Source organism: Spea bombifrons, chromosome 8 (assembly GCF_027358695.1).
Source record: "Spea bombifrons isolate aSpeBom1 chromosome 8, aSpeBom1.2.pri, whole genome shotgun sequence".
NCBI lineage: Eukaryota > Metazoa > Chordata > Amphibia > Anura > Pelobatidae > Spea > Spea bombifrons.
In genome coordinates, this window is record NC_071094.1 from 43181959 (window position 1) to 43202960 (window position 21002).

Genomic DNA, 21002 nt, shown 5'->3' on the forward strand with positions numbered 1-21002 from the left:
GGGGGTAACCGCTACAGATAAGAAGTGCACACCGTGTTATGTTACCGCTGCCTCGCTGGCTACATACAGCTGGAGGCCGTGAACTCACACGGCTGGATTTAGACGCCGTGTTCTGGGCACGGGAGAGGGAAGCTGGATTTAGAATTTGCGCACAGAGCTGCTAATCTACCCCACAATAGCAGACAGAGGATCCCGCGGCGTCAGCAGCGCATGGATTAATAGCAGCCGCGGTGACAACATCTCCCGCGGGTGAAAGGGTCAGCGCTATGATAGCGGTAATAACGCATTTACCAACACCGTGCGGGGGGGCAGACATGGCACACGCGGGACGCTCCATGTGTCTCATACAACACGTTAAATAAAATGCAACAAAGCCAACGTCCTTTCATGCCCCACACGCAACAAGGGGCATATATAGAAATATATATAAAGCAGCGGTCAGCAAAGTCGGGGTTAATAATCAATAATTCTGTTAATAATCAATAATTATGTGTACACAGAAAATTGGTGTTTACATTAAAACGTCTAAGATAAATGCATATTATGACACACGCTATATTATAAGCTGTGTCGGGGTTAGAACATGTATGTCCGAGCAGATACTTTACAATAATTCCTTTTTTCATAAAAATTCAGGTTCGTATTATTATTATTATTATTATAGCAGAAAACATCAGGAGGATCTGACGAGTTGTGATGTCATAATTAGAAAAACATGGCGCTTTTTACACTATTATCTTAAAATGTTTACCTCACGAATTACGTTAAAAAAACTGGAAAACCCACTCATGAGCGAATAGAATTGGTGATAAAACGTCTATTTTAAGCTTGCGTTAAGCCGGTAATCAAGCTCTTTTTGGTGTCCGTATTTCGACACCTTTAGAGTTTTTTGGACGTCATCGTTAATAACCTGACATTTTACACGGGGTGTGGATTCAGACTATTGCAAGTTACAGCAAAACTCCAGTAACACTGACCCACGATAATCCCATACATACACCCCGCACACGCACTATACGTGATAATCACACGCTACAGACACACATGCAAGCTGGCCTTTCCACGAAACGTATTCACTAAGCTGTGAGGCTGCAGAAGAAGCGAACATTTTCCATGATCCCCTTTATATAGGTGCTGCGTCATTTAAATCACCAGCTCAATGCCCGCGTGATATCATAACACGTATCGCTTGCCTCGTGTGTCGCAATGTTTGTAATCGTCCTAAATCAGCGGTGACTAAAAGCATAATTTAGGTGCGAAGATCTTTTTATCGTTTTCTGTTGTGATGCTGCTTTCGAGGACCGCCTCACTAATCCGTGCACCCCTATCTTGGATTACATACAGCATCCCGTGTGCTCTCCTTCTACATATGTAGAATCTGGGTTTTTTAATAAATATTTGGTTATACAGTATATATATATATATATATTATATATATATGTAAGGCCAATTATAATCGGTTTTTGGTCGCAGGCATTCGACCGTCTGGAAGTGTTACTTGGCATGATGATAGACTGGACACGGGGTTAAAATTTATCTGTGATCTACGATCTCAAACGTTTAGATCCATAAGAACCCAACGAGATATTCCTGCCGCTGGCCCGATCAGACGGGGCGTTTTAAGGAATAATGCGACTTCTCTCAAATGATTCTTCCCAGCCTGAGCCCGAGCCCATCCTGCCGGCCACATCTCCTCCAAGCACTTTGGAAGTCATATGAATTTATTTGGAGTCCTTCATTCTCTCGCCATTCCAGCTTTGATGTTTTTTTATAAACTGCTTTTTTCCTCAGACATTCAAATTTTTCATACAGGTTTTAAGGCCAATTTACCTTGTTTAGCGTTTATCTTGCGTCTTTGCCAGGCGGAGCAGACATGTCACGCTAAACAGTGAATTTCCCCCCAGAATCTCACGCTAGCTGCTCGGAATACATCGAGAAGACCGCAGATTTCATGTATGTGCAGGTCTACATTTTTGTGTGACTTGTACTGTCATGAATTTTGACACCGGTTATGTTTTTCTGGCTCAGTCCATGGTCACGCAAAAACAATAAACATCATAAGATGTATCCATTCAATGAGCGTGTAATATATATATATTTATATATATATATAGAGGGCCGGCTACCGCTATAAGAAAGTGGCATTATGGTTTAAGGATGTAGTTTTAATATTTTTCGGTTTTCAGTTAGTTTTTTAATTTGTTTGTCGTTTTGCGCCGGTTCCTCACATTCCATATTTCAAATAGCTGCCGGTAACTCATAAGCTCCGGGCAGAGATGTGACTTTATGGTCTAGAGGCAAGTACAGCCAAGACCCCCCTTAATTTATCCCCACATACCCCGGCCACACACGTTGTGTTACATGACGCGGTGTTTATGGGCACTCTGGTGCGAGTCTGCGCGAGTTACCCCCACATTGACACAAGGTTTTCCATCGGGGGATTTTTTCCATAGATAGGGCGACTCCTACAAACTAACCCCATGAAATGCTTTGTGTCAGAAGGGGTAAGTTCACCGGTGTAATAGTTGGCGCGTAATGAGATTATAGACTGAAAATTCAAGGTCTTTAATTAGAACTTTTAATATTTTTAACCCTGAATTCACCGCACACAGACGGACATACGGTATTACGAGGCTGAGGTGGGACGGTGGACGTGCTTATAGGATGTTAGATGACGGGAGAACTTGGTTGGTCATATAATTTTGTAAGTCAAGCTGCGGATCCTCAAGGTCAAGACTAAGGAAAGACGAGACCATATTCTTACACCTATACGGAAGAATAAAATGTGAGAGAACCACAGAATACGGAGCAGAATGGAGACGAAAACGCAGAGTAAAGAAACGGACAGTGTGCGAAAATGAAGAAAAATCATGATACTGGGGAAAAAAATATCAACAGAATAAGGAAACTATTCCACATCACACTTACTTTTTCATTTTTTCTTTCTTTGCTTCCGGGTTAAGGCACTCGATAGCGCGACCGCTTCGGAACAGCTCCGACACCTCGAAATACAAAGGCAGCAAACAGCAGGCGTTACTGGCGTATACAGAAGCAGAATACAGAGCGCGGGGTCATTACGTTAGGGAAAGGAATCAGCGCATTGATGTTTGGTTCATTATAAGCATTATACTCTTTATTTTTCATTATAGAAGCGCAGCGACACCAGGAATCTGTATTAAGCACAAAGGTTGAATACGTCCGACTACTGCAAGTGACGCTCGAGCAAAATCTGGAAACAAATGGCGGTGACAGACACGTCATCCTGAAGCGGCTTCGTAGATCTGATAGTAACCTTGTCGTGGGGATCCTCACTTACATCGGCCCCTTTATGTTCTCTTTGCTCTGTTTTCTTTTAGCGAAATATTTTTTTTGTACCAATACCTTTTCCATTCTTATTCCTCACCGGCGTGTCCTGCCACTAATTGCATGAACATGTCTTACCGCTGTCTCAACAAACATGAAATATTTATTTTTTTGTTCCTTTTTTATTTTCTTTGTGTGGTTAACTCTTTGTTGCTGCCGGTCGCTTCCTGATTGAATGTAGAATACATTTTTAACCCCTGATGGGGCTGCATAGGCACTTGGAGCTCTATGTTGTGATTTATCCCTGACGTAAAAGTAAATGGGTTAATAGCGATAATGTCTGTGTGACTGGGGCAGTGAGCAAGCTGTCATCCTCGTGTATCCCGTAATACCAGGAATAGTTTCTAGTTATGCTTATATTAAGTGCCCTAATAATTAACGTTGATTCATCAGCTGCAGCCTGAGAGCAAATGCCCGGCTATATGAGAAATGCCTTTACCTGTTTAACCCCGAGTTTTAACTCCCATGATTATGCTGCCAACCCAAAAAAAGCTGTTAAATTAGAGAAAAGGCAAACATTCTCTTCTCAGGATATCACACGTTATGTTGGAATCAGAGACTTTTCAAAGTCAGTCAGACCCATGGGTAGCGATGCTGTTCTTGGTGACTCCATAAGTGACTGACCGTATGTTCACACTGTGTCTCCACGGATACTTTTATCTTTAAAAATCCATTATGCAACATAAAATGTTTTCTTAGGTGCACATTAATATTGGCTGCTTCTTTAGACGTGGTACTGAACAGACGCGGACGTGGATTACGATGCCTCCATGAAAGGCGCAGTACCGATAAATAAACATACAAAGCCTCTAGAAACCTAGTGACCAAGAAGTTCCTGCGGGAAGTTCCTGCGGGAAGTTCCTGCGGGAAGTGAGTGCGGGAAGCGAGTGCGGGAAGCGAGTGCGGGACGCTTTACTGAAACCCTTCTCCAAAGTTTTTTATTTCGCGAAGATATTACGCACAGAGTAGAAAGTAATTCCTGATCCCTGCAGAGACCTCCTTCTCACCTCCATTCCTCGCCTGATAATATTGGCTGGTAAACCAGCCATGGCTGCCACCCTGGCCGCTTGGCTTGCTTCCGACACCCCGTCTTTCATCTGATAGAAAAACACCAGCTCTTCTCCATCCAGGCACCACTCCAGGGTCTGCAGGCCACAGAGCCCCCCATGAGTAACGGATCACATTATTATAACTTATCTCCGCTAACACTTCAAGGAATTACCTCTGGGTGGGATTTTAACAAACACATTCTCTTTAATGCATTCTACCCCAGCGGGTCCGTGTGATGCACTAAACACACAATACATGGGCCTGCAATGTCTCGTCCTATTAGCTAATGGCTCATCATACACGTATAGCCTGCAGTGTACACGGCCAAGACTGTCTGCGTCATAAATAAGTGATACTCATTGCTTATGTGTAGACAGGTGACCGGCCTTGTCGTATCTACACGTAACTACACAGTGATCCATTAAAATTAATAATTTTCCCAATATATAAATATCTGATAATTATGGTAAAGCCTATTGTAACGCAATAATAACTTCATATTAGTAATTGTATAATTGCACCAATTTATTATTGCTTTGATCCCACACCAGTACAACGGTCATTCTAAGAGTGTGTTTTTGGTGGGTATACAGGTGTTCCCACGCTTCGCATCTTTATAGAGTTCTGTATCCTTAGTGTAGGTATACAGATAGAATTGGAATGCTATGTTGTGGATCCAGCTCAGGGATACATTGTATTTATACAGCCCCTCTCTATAACACCGACACAACGTGCAGCCAGCTCTGGGAGGGATCCTCAGCGATACATTGTATTTATACAGCCCCTCTCTATAACACCGACACATTGTCCAGCCAGCTCTGGGAGGGATCCTCAGTGATACATTGTATTTATACGGCTCTCTCTCACACACTGTATGCTGTATACCTACCTCTGGGAAATGATCTCACCTGATAATGTAAGAGAGGGTCGTCTGGGAGTATTCTGAGCTGTATTAAGCTGTGGAAGTTTGTAGACAAGAAAATGTGAGGACATTGAGACCCCTGATTTATCCAGTGTCTGATAACAGCAGCTAAGAGAGACAGGCCATCTACCTATAAACGAGAGAAAATAATATATACAGCGCTGATCATTGCCGGTACTGTAGACAGACGCAGGAGGATGGGACTATTCACTGAATGCAGGTGCACATGGGTTAAAAATTACAGCAATTTGAAAATATTACAGTAAAATAAAAAAAAGAGCAAATTGTGGACCAACCCCTGCCCCCCTCTTTCCTATCCTATGAACTTTGGCGGATAATATGATAAACCCTCGCCCTTACTTCCCCAATAGCCCCCGTCCAGTGAAACGGGGGAGTTACATTACACCTGAATGCATGGCGTCCATCTGCGCCTCCCTTATCTTTTTTCATAAGTTTTTATGTTTCAAGCAAAGACATCCGGCTCGCATGACCTGGCCAGCAATTTGCAAAGTCTAAGGTTGTGAGTTCTCAGATCTACTCGCCAACAACTCATATTACAGAATCTTAACATTAACCCTTAACTCCACTTACCCGTCATGAGTCAACCCAGGAAAGAGCTATACATCTGTCTCTTCCCCTGCAGGGACGCTGCAGGCAGAAGGGGAGATGACAGCCTTTTCTTCGAGGTGGCCCATTGCCAGCAGTCTGTAGTGCAGGGTGTGAATTGTAACATTTAATATTCTCACCGTATTGGTTCCTTTGCCAAATTCATCGATTAAAACCAGTGACTTCTCAGTTGCATTATTCACAGCTCTTGCCACCTGGATGAAAATAAGTAGACAGAACATGTTACTGACCACATTCTCCCTAAATCCATGCAGCAGCCCCAGTGTTCCCCCTTTTCTAGGGCAGAAAAAAGGACCATCCGTAAGAATCCCCTTCTATTCTCGTCTCTGCCGTTCTCTAAAGGCACAGTAAGGATGTATGGAGCCAAGTGGGTCTTTTCACCAGGAAGTTCAGTGGTAAGCCAAGGTGTAAATCACCAAACGCATCTCTTTCTGTGTGTTAGCCCAGTGGCGACCCACTGTTGTTTGCTGTTACCCCCCCCCCCCATAAGGGGTATTTATTTCTACCCAGCGGTGATCTCCCTCATTTTTTACAAATCAGTCCCCGTCCGCCCTCCCTTGTTTTGTTATGTTCTTGGGGTGGCAGGGGGTCTCTCGGGGGCCGCCTTCAGTGCAGGAGTTGGCCATCTGAGGTATGGCAACTGGGGTGGCGCTAGCTGGAAGTCAAGTTATGCCTGCGTCAGCATGTCGGGGAATCCCATCCTAGTAAGCTAGGATGTTCGTTTGTTATGATGTCATGATTTTATTAGCTGAGGCTAATTGCGGGTTATGAGAATATGTTAACATATTTGAAGTTTACTTTTATGTATGTCGCAGGTGTTTAATAAAATCTGTGACCGTTTTAAAATTCAGCAGGTCTTTTGTCTTTATTGAGTGATTGATGATCAGCCAAGCCCATCTCATGTGAGTGCTGTCGACTTTTATGAGATACGGGCGAAGGCATGCAAGGTCAATGTAAACATGCATGTCGTGGCCTGTAAGTTGCACAATTAAAATGCCCCCGTTACATTAAAGAATATAAAAAAAGAAATAATAACATTGAAAATGAAATACGGGTCCCCATGACCCCCCCATTAACTAAGAGAGGTGATGATTGCCCCTCTTCCTCCACACTTGTGCAGTGGTGTGTGGGGGGGTAATTAAATAACCCTGGTGGGGTTTCTGGCTCTTGAAAATTTTCTTTCTTACCTGATTCAAATCAATCATGAAGGTGGAAAGACCAAGTGATACAGACTCCCGGGTTTGGATCCGTGTGAAGATCCCATCGATGGGGCCGATCTCTGCATCTGCGGCCGGGACGTAGCTTCCAATCATAGACATGAAGACAATAAGACCAACCTGTATTTGGGATAAACAGTAAGATATTTTTAACACTAATTAGTATTGTCACCTGACCATCTGGTGGCCAATATTGCATTCTGCTGACGTCTAATTAAGATTTTCTTAAGTAAAGTAAGATATAGGCAGGAGGGCAAAGGGATATCAGAGGAGGTAAAAGACAGAGGAAAACACAAAAATAGAGTGGGAAGTACAGAGGGAAATGAGAATTGTGAATGGTAAATAAGTAAAAGAGAATTTGGGTTAGGAGACAAAAGGAAATAGGTTAAACAATTAAAGTGGGACATAGGGTGAAGATGATGGCAAATTGCACTTTTTTCCTCTAATGTGTCTCTACGCTATCCCAGCTCCCTGTTTTCTTTCCCTTACCTGCTTCAGATATACGCTCTTTCCACACGAGTTGGGTCCTGTTAGTATTTTTATTCTTTTTTCTTTCTCTTCACTCTGAGTAGAATTTGGGACAAATGTTCCAGAGCAGAACACCATTAGTGGGTGTCTGTGGGAGAATGGAGAATAAGCATAGCTTTTAATACGAGGGGCACCTCTATTCCTGACACAGATATAGAGCGAGCGGTATAACCGGGGGATCTGGGGCTGGATCAGTAAGTGACAGAGCTTCTTTTACTTAGTTACCAGGATGAAGAAGCTTTTTCCTGTGTTGTTCCTCACCTCCCATCCTTGATGCGGATGGTGTTTGTTGCAGTGTAACGAGGGCGTACATATCCATTTTCCCGGGCAGCGACTGCCAATGCAAGGAGGGCATCCAGTTGCCCAACGTACTCAGTCACATCATACAGCACAGCTGACCTCTCCAGTATCAAAGTCTGCAGCTGATGCATGATCATAGTCTCGTGATCTGCGTGGGAAAAATGTGTCTTACAATATGGTTTCCATTCTTTCTGCTTTTACTCCTTGCTTGCTTACTCAGTGAGTGCTCACTCTCTCTCAGTGTCAGAGTTTCGCTGCAGACATTCTCCCAGCTCCAAGGAGTTTCTATCCCGCAGCACTCACCAGAAATCTGTAGCTCCAGGCTGGCATCTACTTAATGCTATCAAGCTTAAAACCTGAATTAGAAGATGAACTCTCTGCAGGCATGCTAACACGGGGTTCCTATTAAATTACGTTTCATGCAGCAGCTCCTCCATAAACCCAACAATAAATTCATCAGACTCCCCGGCCCTGAGAAGTTCTGACAAGTTCAGCAGAAAATACTGTATAGAGTTACATTTAAAGTCAATACATGAGTTGGACTGAGCGTACTCATCATAGTGAATAGACCACCATGCCTCTTTGTCTCCTCCAGGATTGTCAGGAAACATGTTAATTCCACAACTCATAACGTTCCACGTCTCCAGTTCTCCGCAGAATATTCCCCACAAATCATTGATCTGCCTCAGTCCATCACTAACCTCTGATATCACAGTGAAGATCTCCCAGTAATGAATCCAGCTCTCTGGTTCGGGCGCTTCTGTAGTGGAGTCTGTCCTCTGACAGGAACTGATTCACACAAACATAAGGTAACGACATACTAGTAAGTCACGCGAAGAAAAAATACTAATTATCAGTCTAGACTCCCCACATAAAACTGAGTCCCAGAAAACAATATGATTATGACATAAAGCCCGTTTTTAAAAAGTAGTGTGTTCGTAGTTAGAGCGGTAGATAAATGGAGCAGTCTCCCATCAGAAGTGGTTCAGACTAATACAGGGAGGGAATTTAGTCATGCATGGGAATCTAAGACAAGACCAACAACTGATCTTAACTGGAAGCAAGCTCTGTTTCTTTGTTTGGATCCTTACCATGAATTCCAGGCCTGCAATCTCAAAGTCGCTCTTGTTCTGCATGAATGGGAGACGTGGGATGGACAGAAGGAATCCAATCTAACGAAGAAGATCAGCTGCTTGCATAACCTTTTATATCCAGTATATCCTTCTATAGATTATCCATCAATGTAGTACTCACATTAACCCCTAGGTGTCAGTATACGACTGCAAATAAAGAACCATTTACCCCTTTTACTCAGTTTATTGGGTACCGATTATGCTTTATTAAACAGGTTCCTGAGGGAAAGGTTTTAAGTCTCGCTGAGCTCTAATTACAATTTAATATAACTTTCATCCACTCATTGACAGCCCCTGTTATAGAGTAAACACTCTTCAATTTGGATGAATTTGCTAATTAAAATATAATTTATCGCAACTCAGATTATCAGCAATGCAACACTTTTATGATGAATATATTCTAGAAATAAAGAGACCTGTCTCCACTACTGACTGCGAGTGTTCACAAATTTACTTTGCTTAGAACTTCTCAAATCCCATAGGATGTACAGTGCTGTAAAAAAGTATTTCCTCTTCCTGATAAATTTGATAATTTTGCTTAATTGTCACATTTAAGTTTTTTTGGATCATCCAACTAATTTTAATACAAGACAAAGCCAATGTGAGCAAACACAAAATGCAGGTCATTTATTAAAAGAGTTCATCCACACCTATATCTCCCAAGTGAAAAAGTTATTTCCCCCCTAAACCTAATTACTGCTTCTGCCACTCTTGGCAGCAACAACCGCAATCAAACCTTTACAATAACTGCCAGGGAGTCTTTTACGTCACTCTGGGGGGATTCTGGGCACTCTGCTTGGCAGAATCGTTTTAATTCAACCACATTGAGCATTTTGAACATGAACTTCCTATTTAAGGACAGGCAACAGCATCTCAATCACATTCAAGTCAGGGCTTTGACTCAACCTCCAAAACCTTCATTATGTTTCTTTTGAGCCATTCAGAGGTGGACTTTGTTTGTGTGCTTTGGATCATTGTCACCCGCGCATGAGCTTTAGGTCACAAACCAGTGGCCAGACATTCTCCTTCTAGTAGAGAACAGAATTCATGTGTAGATAATAGCTCTCACCTTCTTTCACTGGAGTCACACAGCCTTAGACAAGGCTTTGTAACCCTTTCCAGACTGAAATACTTTGTTTCTCATCTGTTCCTGAATGTCTTTAGTGCTGCCTTATGAGACCCTTTCCTAAACTTCACTTTGTGAGACTATTTAATCTATTCAACATGGCCATCAGTAATCACGCCTGGTGTCTGGTGAAATTTTATTTAATAACTAATTACTTTTTCACATAGGGCCATTTTGTGTTTTCTCATGTTATCTAATATTAAACTTATTTGGATGGCCTGAAACACTTAAGTAAAAACCGAAGAAATCGGGAAAGGGCAAATACTTTTTCACAGCACTGTATATATAATTAATTTAATTGTAGAAATGCTTGCTCCTTCAGTGAGATTTTTCAGCCTTTCTCACCAGAGGAATGTAGATTACACAGCAGGATGGGATGTTGCTGTCCAAGGTGTCCAGCTCTTTTCGGGCAACCTCGGTGAGAAAATCTGACAGTCCCTGCAGCCGACGTTTCTCTGTACGAAACAGACTTACAAATGAGTGCATCAAACGTGAGTAAAGTATCAAAACTCACAGAGAACGACATTGGCATTCATATGATGATTTCACCCGCGACGTTAACTGAGTGTACGGTGTATTAAAGAATCAGGGGTATTGTGTAACTCACTTTCATCCACAGCAGGATCCACAAAGGGTTTAATACAGAACCGCTTCTCCGCCAGGCTTTCCTCAAAATCCACCTGCCGGCAATCCAGGAAATATTCAGAAAAAAGAAAGCAGTGGAGATGGAAGTAAAGTGGATGGCAAAGTGGCAGGATAGAAAAATAATCTGCAATTTTAATCAGGAAAACATGCCCTGTGAGCTTGTAAGCACACGCATCTCGCTTCTGATATCAGGACCCTTTCTCTGCCTTTTTCTGACTATGTGGAATAAGATAACACAACCCTCAGGTGAAGGGTTAGAGAGACCCTGGGCAGTGTGTAGGTAAATAACTTGCTTGCTTTGAGTATATTAATTATAACAAGAGAAAATATAAACAGCAACAATCCGGTCTTCCGCTGATTACACTCCTGTACAGAACAAACCTTCTAGAAACTGAGTGTGTGGATTCTTGGTGGCAAACGATCGGCCTAACAGAAAATAGATAGAAGGTTATACCTTAAATATTTTTCAATGTGTGTCGGAGAGGTTGATTGGGGGTATTATTTCAGCAAAAGGTTGTACATTTCCAAACGCCACCGGGATGCCAATGCTGTCACTTACTGTAGGCAAAGGCCTCAAGCAATATGATTTTATAAGGCTGAGCCGTCCAACATGTTTAATGTTTGTGTCACTTCATATGCTGGAGGAACAGACCTCTCTTAAAACAGCAAAGCATGAGAAGCTTAATACAAAACCCAAATAAATCAATAGCTCAGCGCAATACTGCACCCAGCCTTAATCATGTAAATGGTTTTACTTTGTCTTTGTATTTATCGCAATATAGGGGAATCGAGCTGTGAAGTAATAATAATAATAATAGCAGTAATAATAAAAATAATAATAGAGGAGTACAGACCACTTTGCTGATTATGCTGGCAATATAGCGGAGGTCGTTGCTGAAGGCTGATGAGGTGCGAGAGAAAAGACAGACGGTCTGAGGCAGGGACCGGCAGGTGTCTCCGATACACACAGCGTTGTACACGGTCTGAAGAGAGAGGGATGAGAGGAACGTACCGGGAATTATCATTAAGAAAAAGCCACGAGGCAGATAGAAAACAACAGAAAATGGGTTGGAAATCTGTGGCTATCTAGCTTTTGAAGGACTGCAAGTCCCAAGATCCCTAGGAGAGGTAGCTGGAGAGCTGGTGAGCTACAGAACATCCGACATTAGGTCTGTGAGAGTCAACAATACCTTGTAGAGAGCCTGCCAGTCAGACACCTTGGTATTAGAGAGCGTCATGCGCTTTAATATCAGCTGAAACAGAACAGAGAGTATGAGAGTCAAATCAAACAGTAGGCACTGAAGATAAATATGGCATATCAAACGGAAAGAGATAGAAAGGGGTAATACAGCGACATAAAACCCAGAACTATCTGTTTAATTGAGCCATTAGCGTTACCATTTCTATTGTTGCTATAAAAGTGCTGGGCCACCTAAGGCATAAACACATTTCCAGGTACAGAGTTTAACGACAGGCAATATCTTTTTTACTCACACACTGGTTATCTCTCTGTAAGCAGATGGGTGAATTAAGCGTGTGAAAACGAAAATGTACACAAAACACACAGTTTATATCATGTTTTAAAAATATACAATATAAATGATACAAAGAGAAGAGGCTCCTTCTTATATCAGTCCAAGCAGGCAGTAGATACAATGAAACCATCTGGGGATAATATTTCACATGCTCCTCGCGGTTCATACTAAGAGACATTAACAGATATAGGAAAGGCTGAACTTGACGGACGCATGGTTTTTTTCAGCCTATATAACTATGTAATTCCGCCCCCGAAAACTAAGCTGGCGACGGCATGAACTGGCGGGAACTGGGTAATGGTCACATTTCTCAAAAATAAACTGCTTGGGGATGATTGAAAAGGTAAAGAAAGAATGTGCTGGCAAAGCCCAAACTTACAGGGATGTTCTTTATGCTCTTCAGACAGCTCTGGAGGTTCTGCGCAATTTCCAGATTACGAGGGATCATGAAAAACTCAATGACGTCCAGACGAGACTTCAGCGTGGCCAGGTCCCGGGTGGGCTGCATCATCCACAGTCTGTAACGCGTGACATGTGTGACGAGAAGAGGATACTTCAATGCACATGTTAAGAACATACGGCTTGCATACAGGTATATTAGGAACACCAATTAAATAACTAGTTCCACTTTTGGAGGCAATCTCATTTACAGTGTGATTTAGCTGACTTCTAGCCTCTAAAAATTAAGAGCCCTCATTCAATAATCTAACAAAATATCAAAATGACACACAAGGAATGACAAGATGTCGCTTAAAAATTATACAAAACACAACATAAATTAAAGCACAAACATACCGCAATGCAGTGGTCTATAACACATTCAGCTAAGGGGCTGGCTGAGGAGTATGGGAGATGTAGTCCTGCAGTAGCTGGAGGGCCGCAGGTTGGACACCCCTGGTCTATAATATGTATCACTGGGTCTATTTGCTAAGAAGTTGGGCAGTCAGTCGAGTTGGGCAGTCAGTCGAGCGAAGGGTTAAGTCGACTGGCTAGATGTATGCCCCTGGCTAGACGTATGCCTCGCATGCCCGCCTGAAAACCTCACACGATTTTACACCGACACCGACCAGATAATCTCCTTCTAATCACTTACTGCCCTAACCACTAAAAAAGTTGGAAAACAGGTACCTCATTGTGTTTTCGCCCCACCTGGATCGGCAACGGTTCAGAAGCCCTCACAGAAAACAGACATATTATAACATATTTTATCGTTCAGCCACGCCAGGCTGCAATACTGCTTTTTCACATTTCGAGTTTTGGACTGAAAAACACGCTAGGTAAATAGGGAGAAATGTTAGAACAAGAGCCCATATTCTACACCTAGAAGGTCAGAGGCTTAGATGTAAGGTAAGGAGATTTCCTTTACTGAGAAGGTGGTAGATAAGTGGGACGGCCTCCAAGCAGAAGTGGTAGAGGTTAACACAGTGAGGGATTCTAAACAAGCATTGGGTAGATATACGGCTCCTGAATCTAAAACCAAACCAAGGACTGATTAAGGTTTGAGTTTTTACAGCAGGAAAAAATGCGACTAGACGGGGGCCGAATGGGTCTGAAATTCTACGTTCCCAAAAAGGATAACAAGAGGAATCAATTTTTTAAAACTTCCTCTTATATGTTATCGGTAAACTATCGGTATCGGTAAATAATCTACAAGTTAAGCAAAATAAGCAATGGAAATATCAGGGTGAGGGAGAGAGTGGTATACAGTAGAGCAGTTACCATACAGACTCAGTCCTTCCTTCACGCTTGAGGACATTTTATACACCGATGGATGGACCTCACTTTTGAATATCTGCAGGACGCTGATAAGAAGAATAACACTGCTGGGAATATGTCATTATTACACATTTAGGTTCTAAACATATGATTCCACAACACAACAAGCAAAGTTTCCTTATACACTGCCTTCCAAGACCGAAGAAACCAGAATGGCCAATGTTATAATAGACGGAATTTGTGTTTCTGCAATCTATTGTGAAGAATAAGAGGAACCCCACTTACCTATACGTGTCGTGATCCATATCCACGATATCAGTCCTGGTGGGACAGAACAAAACCCAACTTTTATTTAAACATTGTGCTTTCTTTTAAACAGTTTTTATTATTACTATAATGTAACATGGATGGAGTATATCAAAACAATTGTATTAAATCTCTAGGAGGGTTGATATAATGAAATATTAGGGTGAAAACCCCTACCTATAAAATACCATGGAAACAGAACAATAAGCCAGTTTCCGTCAGAATGAAAATATAATTGTGGGACAGTAAGGTGACTCTGTCCCTCCACAAGCAGGGTGATACAGATATAGGACAGAATGATCTTAAAGAGTTCAAACGAAACGTACAACACATATTTTCTGAGGCTCAGTATAGGGACTCCTACGCTGCTGTCTTCTAGCTGAACACCAATCCTTCTACGATCCAAGAACTTCAACAGCCCTCCCAGCGTACGGATCTGAAAGGAAAGGAAAACAATGATATTCCTTATCAGCGGACAGTTGGGCAGTATCAAGCAATGACATAATTATAGAAAAACAGTGAAATGTGGAAGAAAACATTTTGAGATGGGCATAAGCCATTCTTGATTAACAGCCCTAGGGAATGCCGAAGAAAGAAAGTTACGAGAGGAGGTAAAATTCTCTCTCTGGACTGAGTGACAATCCTTGGTTATAATATATAATAATAATATATTATATAATATATAAATAAAATATAAATATATATTATTATATAATATTAAAAAATATATAATAATAAAATTATATATATATATAAAACCATATTGAAAATGACAGAAAGAACAGATGATGGATAATAGGGAGGGGGATAATTAGGTTGAAACTTCTCACCATGAGCGGACAGTCAAAGGGGATGATGGAGGAGAGGTGCAGGATCTTCTCCGTTTCAGTGAGTTTAGAAGGTAAAGCAGGGAAGTTCCCGGCCAGAATTCTCTGTTTACTGACCTGCAGCCCTAAGACAGAAGTGGGATACAAGCATGCCTCTACCCCTCCAATGTATAATATGCATTGTCTAGAAACCAAGTCTTTATGCTCCAGAGATTTGTGTTTCTTATTCCCATTACAGTGGGGTAGAGCTAGAAGAAAAAGGCATCTGGGTAAAGTGACTCGGAATCATAAGCCAGAAGCTACCGGGCAGTCTGACCATTTCTGGTCACCAACTTCAAAACACTTGGAAGTCATCCCCTCGTGCAAGAAAAGCTAAGCTAATCCTGCATCTGTGTGTAGACTGAGGATATCTCCCCACATTAATTATGAATTATACACGTCCAGCTCAATCGTTTTGTTCCTAAAGCTCCCACATCGGCGACAGACTTAGGACTCTAATTGGACTCATGTGATTTTGCCCGTAGGGATACTATACATCAGAGGGTACTGCAGTTGGTTTCACGTGGATTGCATCCATTGCTGGTGTTTGTATCCTTATCTCATCCTCTATCCTAGTGTATCCTCTGTATACGTTATCAGATATCCCTGATCTACAATGTGTGTCCATAGACAACATTCTGTGATAAAACACCGTCATACTCCTGTTTTCTGATAAACTGGAAGCCATTTTTAATAATTTAAATTTAGGTAAAAAGCAAAGAACTCAATACTGCTTGAAATTAGTTAATCCAAGAGAATTGAGACAACTATATTAAAGATCACAGATTTGAGCGGAGGCACTTATTGGTCTGGGGTCCCCTTAATTGATAAAGGGGAGAGCCATGTAGATACATAGGGTCATTATATATCTATAGGTGTAATACATGTTTAAAGCATTAAGCCCTATTCTTCCAGGTCCTCCAGCTTGTGTTTTACTGAAGCAGCGGCTGCCCCTTCATGAGTTATAAACTCCGGCAGCACTGATCCCCAACGATTTCAAAATTACGAGCTAACGTTTTCCAGGAGCAAGCGAGAGATTCACTCCTGGAGCTCTGCATGAATGATATTAGTTACATTGTTTCATTCAATAGCTCTACAGCTGCTGGGGGGTTTCACTCTCGGAGTAAAGACACTTTATCTCCCTACCAAACACAATTATAATATCTTACCAAAATCCACATTTGGAAATAGAACTATTTCGGGTCCTAACCGTCCATCATTCTGCCCTTCGGCGCCTACAATTGGGGACACATTAAAGAAAAAGAGTGTTAAGGTTACTAGTAGTTGTTATCCTGAAAAGTAATAAGGAGAAATCTTCCTGGATTTCAGGATACTCACGGCGCTCAGTCACGCTACAGACCTCTCTGATAATGTTATTTAGTTAAAGAAATATTGTAACTACAGCGGAACGAGAAAGTCTGCCACTTACTCAAAGTCTGGAAAAAGTCTGACAGGGTCTGATCTTGTTTCGCGCTCGTCACAATACATCTTGGTTTTAGATCAAACACAACTATAAGACGACACAAGCATACGTTAACGTGTCAGGTGGATAAATGAGAACGTGCATCTGATGGTAATGAAGTGAACATAAATAAACAACTTAAACATTTTTTTTTTGTCACAGATTCCCCCGATCCCACACGTTACCAGTTGCCTTCCACGGGCTGTTTGCCCACAGCGGTGAATCCCAAACAAACTCCCTTCATCAAATGCAAAACAATACCCTCAAAAACATTTCCTAAAAAGTAAAAAATCCAATAATTAAACCTAAATGCACTGATATTTATACAATTGTATTCAAACTAAACTAAAACATGCTGGAAAAAAACACTAAAATATGATACTGGGAAGTGCGGTGAACAAAAGTAAAAGAAGGGGTTGCGTAGGCAGCGAAATCTCATAGTAATGACCGAATGTTAATAAGTATAAACGAGAATCATTTCATCAGACCGGTCTATGATTAGGAGCTCTGCGGACAACAACACCTCCTCCTGCAGAAGCCCATCTCAGGTGCCGCTTATTCTCAGCTTCCACAATGGAGAAAAGCGGGTGATCTGGGGATCGGGTTATATCACCCACTCAAATCGGCTACTTGATCACATGGGCTGTCAAAGAAATCAAATGATCTGATTTCCAGACAAAAAAATAACTGCAACTTGAGACGCGGGACGTAGGAACATTTACGTGGGCCAGGCATCGCCACAGCGAAAAACATTATCCAAGAACCAAAGGCGAAACAAGTTATTTAAATCCCGTGCATAACAAACGTATTAGCAGTCAACGAGGGTTATGGTTAAAGGGGTCACAGCGCTTCGGCACATTTTTCTACAACAGGTGCAAAACCAGAGGTTTAGATCCAGAGGTCAAGTTTGATAAGACAAACGGACATAGCTGAGTTACCCAACGAGAAATGGAGTTTAGGGTTGATACCTTTTAAGAGGTCAACATAGATGGAATTTGAAGAAGAATCCCCCGGGCTTAAGTCTATTATATTCACTTAATGCAACAAACAAACATTTATACATAAAGTGTGCCGCTTGGTGTGTTTCTGCACCTTTTCATTCACAAATCTGCCAGTCCATACATTAGACATTAGCCCATTATAATCCTAGGCATTTTTCTTATGTTTTTACACCTATATCACCTTTATACATAACCTCTACTTTCTGTCAGCAGGCATTTTTGCGTTTTAAGGGCATATCTCCTACACGGCAAGCAGAAGAAACGCTGACACCAAACATTACGCGTAAGAAGTACAGACAGCTGGGGGACAAACCTCACCTCTCTGAGCAATGCGTAAAACACACCAGACAGGTTCTTATTAGGAATACATACTGTCGGAAATGTTTCTTATTGGGTTACGGTTAAACAGGAGCAAGAAATGTTTGTGGAATTTAGTCTTTAGCCAAATCTGCTTTCTTTTTATTTTGGACAACGGGAGAAAAAGATGTAGGAAGGGACCTTCGAGGTCCAATAAGTCTTTGGCCAATATGGCTACCTCCATTGTCTGCATTAGAATTCAGGAAGCAGGTAGTCTGTACAAAGTAAATTAAATGGCGAGTGCCGGACTGGACTGGCCATCGGGTGAAGTAAGTGAATGTGCTGGTGCCCAATGGCACCCCACACATATCTTTATAGGCAACCGGCCCCACACCTCCCAACCGGCCCGTTTTGCCCAGTGCGGATTTTTTAACAATAAAAATAGAACTAAAACAATAAAAAGAAAGTTAGAATACAACTGAGACTGGAAAAAGGGGAAAAAAAACAAATGAAGACAAGTATAAACCTCACAGGAAACAGAGTTATAATAAGGAGGGTATTAATTACGTCTGTGTCTCTCACCTCTAGAAAGGAGCCTGAGTTGGTCAGTATCTGCAGTATCCGGCATGAAGCGCACACAGCAGTCCCCCGAGTTATAATATGACACGGCAAGCGTCCCCGCATGCCACATCACGGACATGTATATCTAGGGGAAATACAGAGAGGCTATGAAACCCCTGTCCAATACATCGAAAGCCCACGTGATGTCCTATTATCCAATTAGCAGGTAAATGTGGCAGTGATATCATGCTGACATCAGATGTGATGTCACTTTTTCAAATCACACCGGGATATCCTGACAAAAGGACACATTTTTATGGCAACATTATAAGAGAGGCATTGTGTGACATCAGAGTACATTCTGTCCATTTAATCTCCTGGCAACCAGCATCACCCAAACAATTCCCACAGTCACAACCAAAAAAAATTATAAAAAGTCATTAAAAGTGTCTTTTCCGCCATTTCTGTCTTCTAAAAAAAATGTACGCTTGTTCTGATCATGTTCATTTGAAAAAAATAATCAAAAGAAAGTCATATAAACTGTGTTTATTTTTTTTAAGCACAAAACAGGTTAGTGGTCTTTTCCCCAATTAATGTATTTTTCTCATCAATTTTCACTTCCCTGATGCCGCTGCTCAGCCATTATTTGCTGGAACGACAGTAAGAATTTAACTTAGGGACAATACGCCGCAAGACTTTTTGGGGCTAAAGAGTCTAGATTTTAGTTTGTGTGTCGGAGCATCCCCTCTGGAGTAACCTCCACATCCTCGTCTGGTTCTTCTTCCTCCTGAACACCCTCATCCGACATGCCGATAGTCATCGTTCTACCCATCAGATTCATCGACGACGACTCGGAGCCTGTTGGGGAAAAAACTTTAGTAATTTCAGAAATACTCTCCATATACACACAATAAATGTATACATTAATAATTACTGCTTGCACTACGTATAAACAATTGAAAATTACCACTTTGCTGATCACCCATTACATTCATCACGCTCATGTTTGTAAAGAATTATAGAAAGACATTTCAGTCATACAGTGGCACACTTTGGTGGTACAGTGACGAAAAATCAGGCATGGCCAGCATAATAGCAGGCAGTTGGAATGTATGGACTTTTTTTTCCTGCAAAGCATGGTCTCCACATAATTTATTGTCATGCATACACAGTGCTACCCATTCTCCCACATTCATGCAGTTTACACAAGAGCTGCGTGGCTCATTGGAAGGAGGGAAAAATCTCACAGCCTAGAATATTAGGGGCCCTCTCTAATAGTTCAGTTTCTGCACATTCAAAGATAAGTAAATATTAATAAATCTGGCAAAACAAATAGCAGTTATAAGATACTTTGTTGTCTACACTGGCAAAGTGCAATAACGTAATAAAAATGTAGTCTTATTGATAGTTATGTCTTTGATGTTGCTATCCCACATACACATGACGAAAGGCTTAGTTCCCGCCCGTTTTCAAATACAAAATGGTGTCCCTCTTTTTTCGTCAAAAGCGTTCTTCCCGCTTACACATGAGCCTCGCTAAACCACGCCCACTTCGCGCCTTTCAAGCAGAGCGATTGAAGCCTGCCTTCTAGCGCTCGGCTGTAAAGGCGCGAAGGGGGTGGATAAACCTTTCGTTCTCATAGGCCACATCGGCAGGAGGGGCGGTAACGAATGAGAGTGCGCTCCAAGCCTCCCTCTGGTTTGCGTGTCACCTTTTCTCGTTAGTAGGAAAACTAAGCGTTTTGTTTACTCATAAATAGAAGCCCGGAAAGCAGGTCTTTGTTATTCCGTGTATCACATTCAACTGACAACTTAATGTATATTTTCAGTTATATATAGTTTAACGTTATAAGCTTTGATAATAACATGGGAACAATAGGGGGACTCAAATACGTGGGACACTTCATTAACCCTACAGCAGCTCCTCATAAAGATTCTATTGTAGTGACTAATAGTGACAGCCACGTATCAAAGGTATTCTGGATGAATTCACCTGTGTGCAAGCAGGAGTCCAGGTGCGATGCAGCAGGGAGGGAAAGCATCAGTTGGACGTTCAGAATCCATTGTACAGAGCTGTGGAGTATGACGGCGCTATATAAATCAATTATTAAATCAGGAGGCAATTGTAAAGTGTACTTGATGTGCTTGAACACCCACCTGAAACAAATGTCGCCTCTGCTTATTTAAAATGTTCTGAGGTATGCATAGCCACCGTTTCTACAGCTCAAAGAGCTTTGCTCTGAAGTATCTGTTTTGATGATGTCATCTGCCCCTGAGGGTATTTATGGCATGTAAACTGCATGACACGTGGATGGGACTGGTGTGAGTGGATGGAGTATGACATCACA

General features: G+C 41.8%; 1 protein-coding gene across 1 annotated transcript; it reads right to left on the bottom strand.

The window, feature by feature from the left end:
• Positions 1-2454: 2454 nt before the first annotated feature.
• On the bottom strand, positions 2455-19659 carry MSH5 (mutS homolog 5). The gene is made up of 25 exons (XM_053474100.1): positions 19623-19659; positions 19413-19513; positions 18677-18800; positions 16764-16844; positions 16504-16569; positions 15256-15420; positions 14795-14912; positions 14448-14483; positions 14166-14248; positions 13575-13620; positions 12826-12964; positions 12102-12164; positions 11766-11894; positions 10874-10946; positions 10612-10721; positions 9099-9179; positions 8709-8796; positions 7969-8155; positions 7669-7795; positions 7150-7299; positions 6082-6156; positions 5322-5465; positions 4371-4508; positions 2929-3002; positions 2455-2766 (listed from the first exon to the last, which is right to left on the bottom strand). Exons 1-25 carry the CDS (start codon positions 19657-19659, stop codon positions 2658-2660), a joined length of 2544 nt encoding a protein of 847 aa, XP_053330075.1. The 3' UTR covers positions 2455-2657.
• Between the last annotated feature and the right edge of the window lie 1343 nt (positions 19660-21002).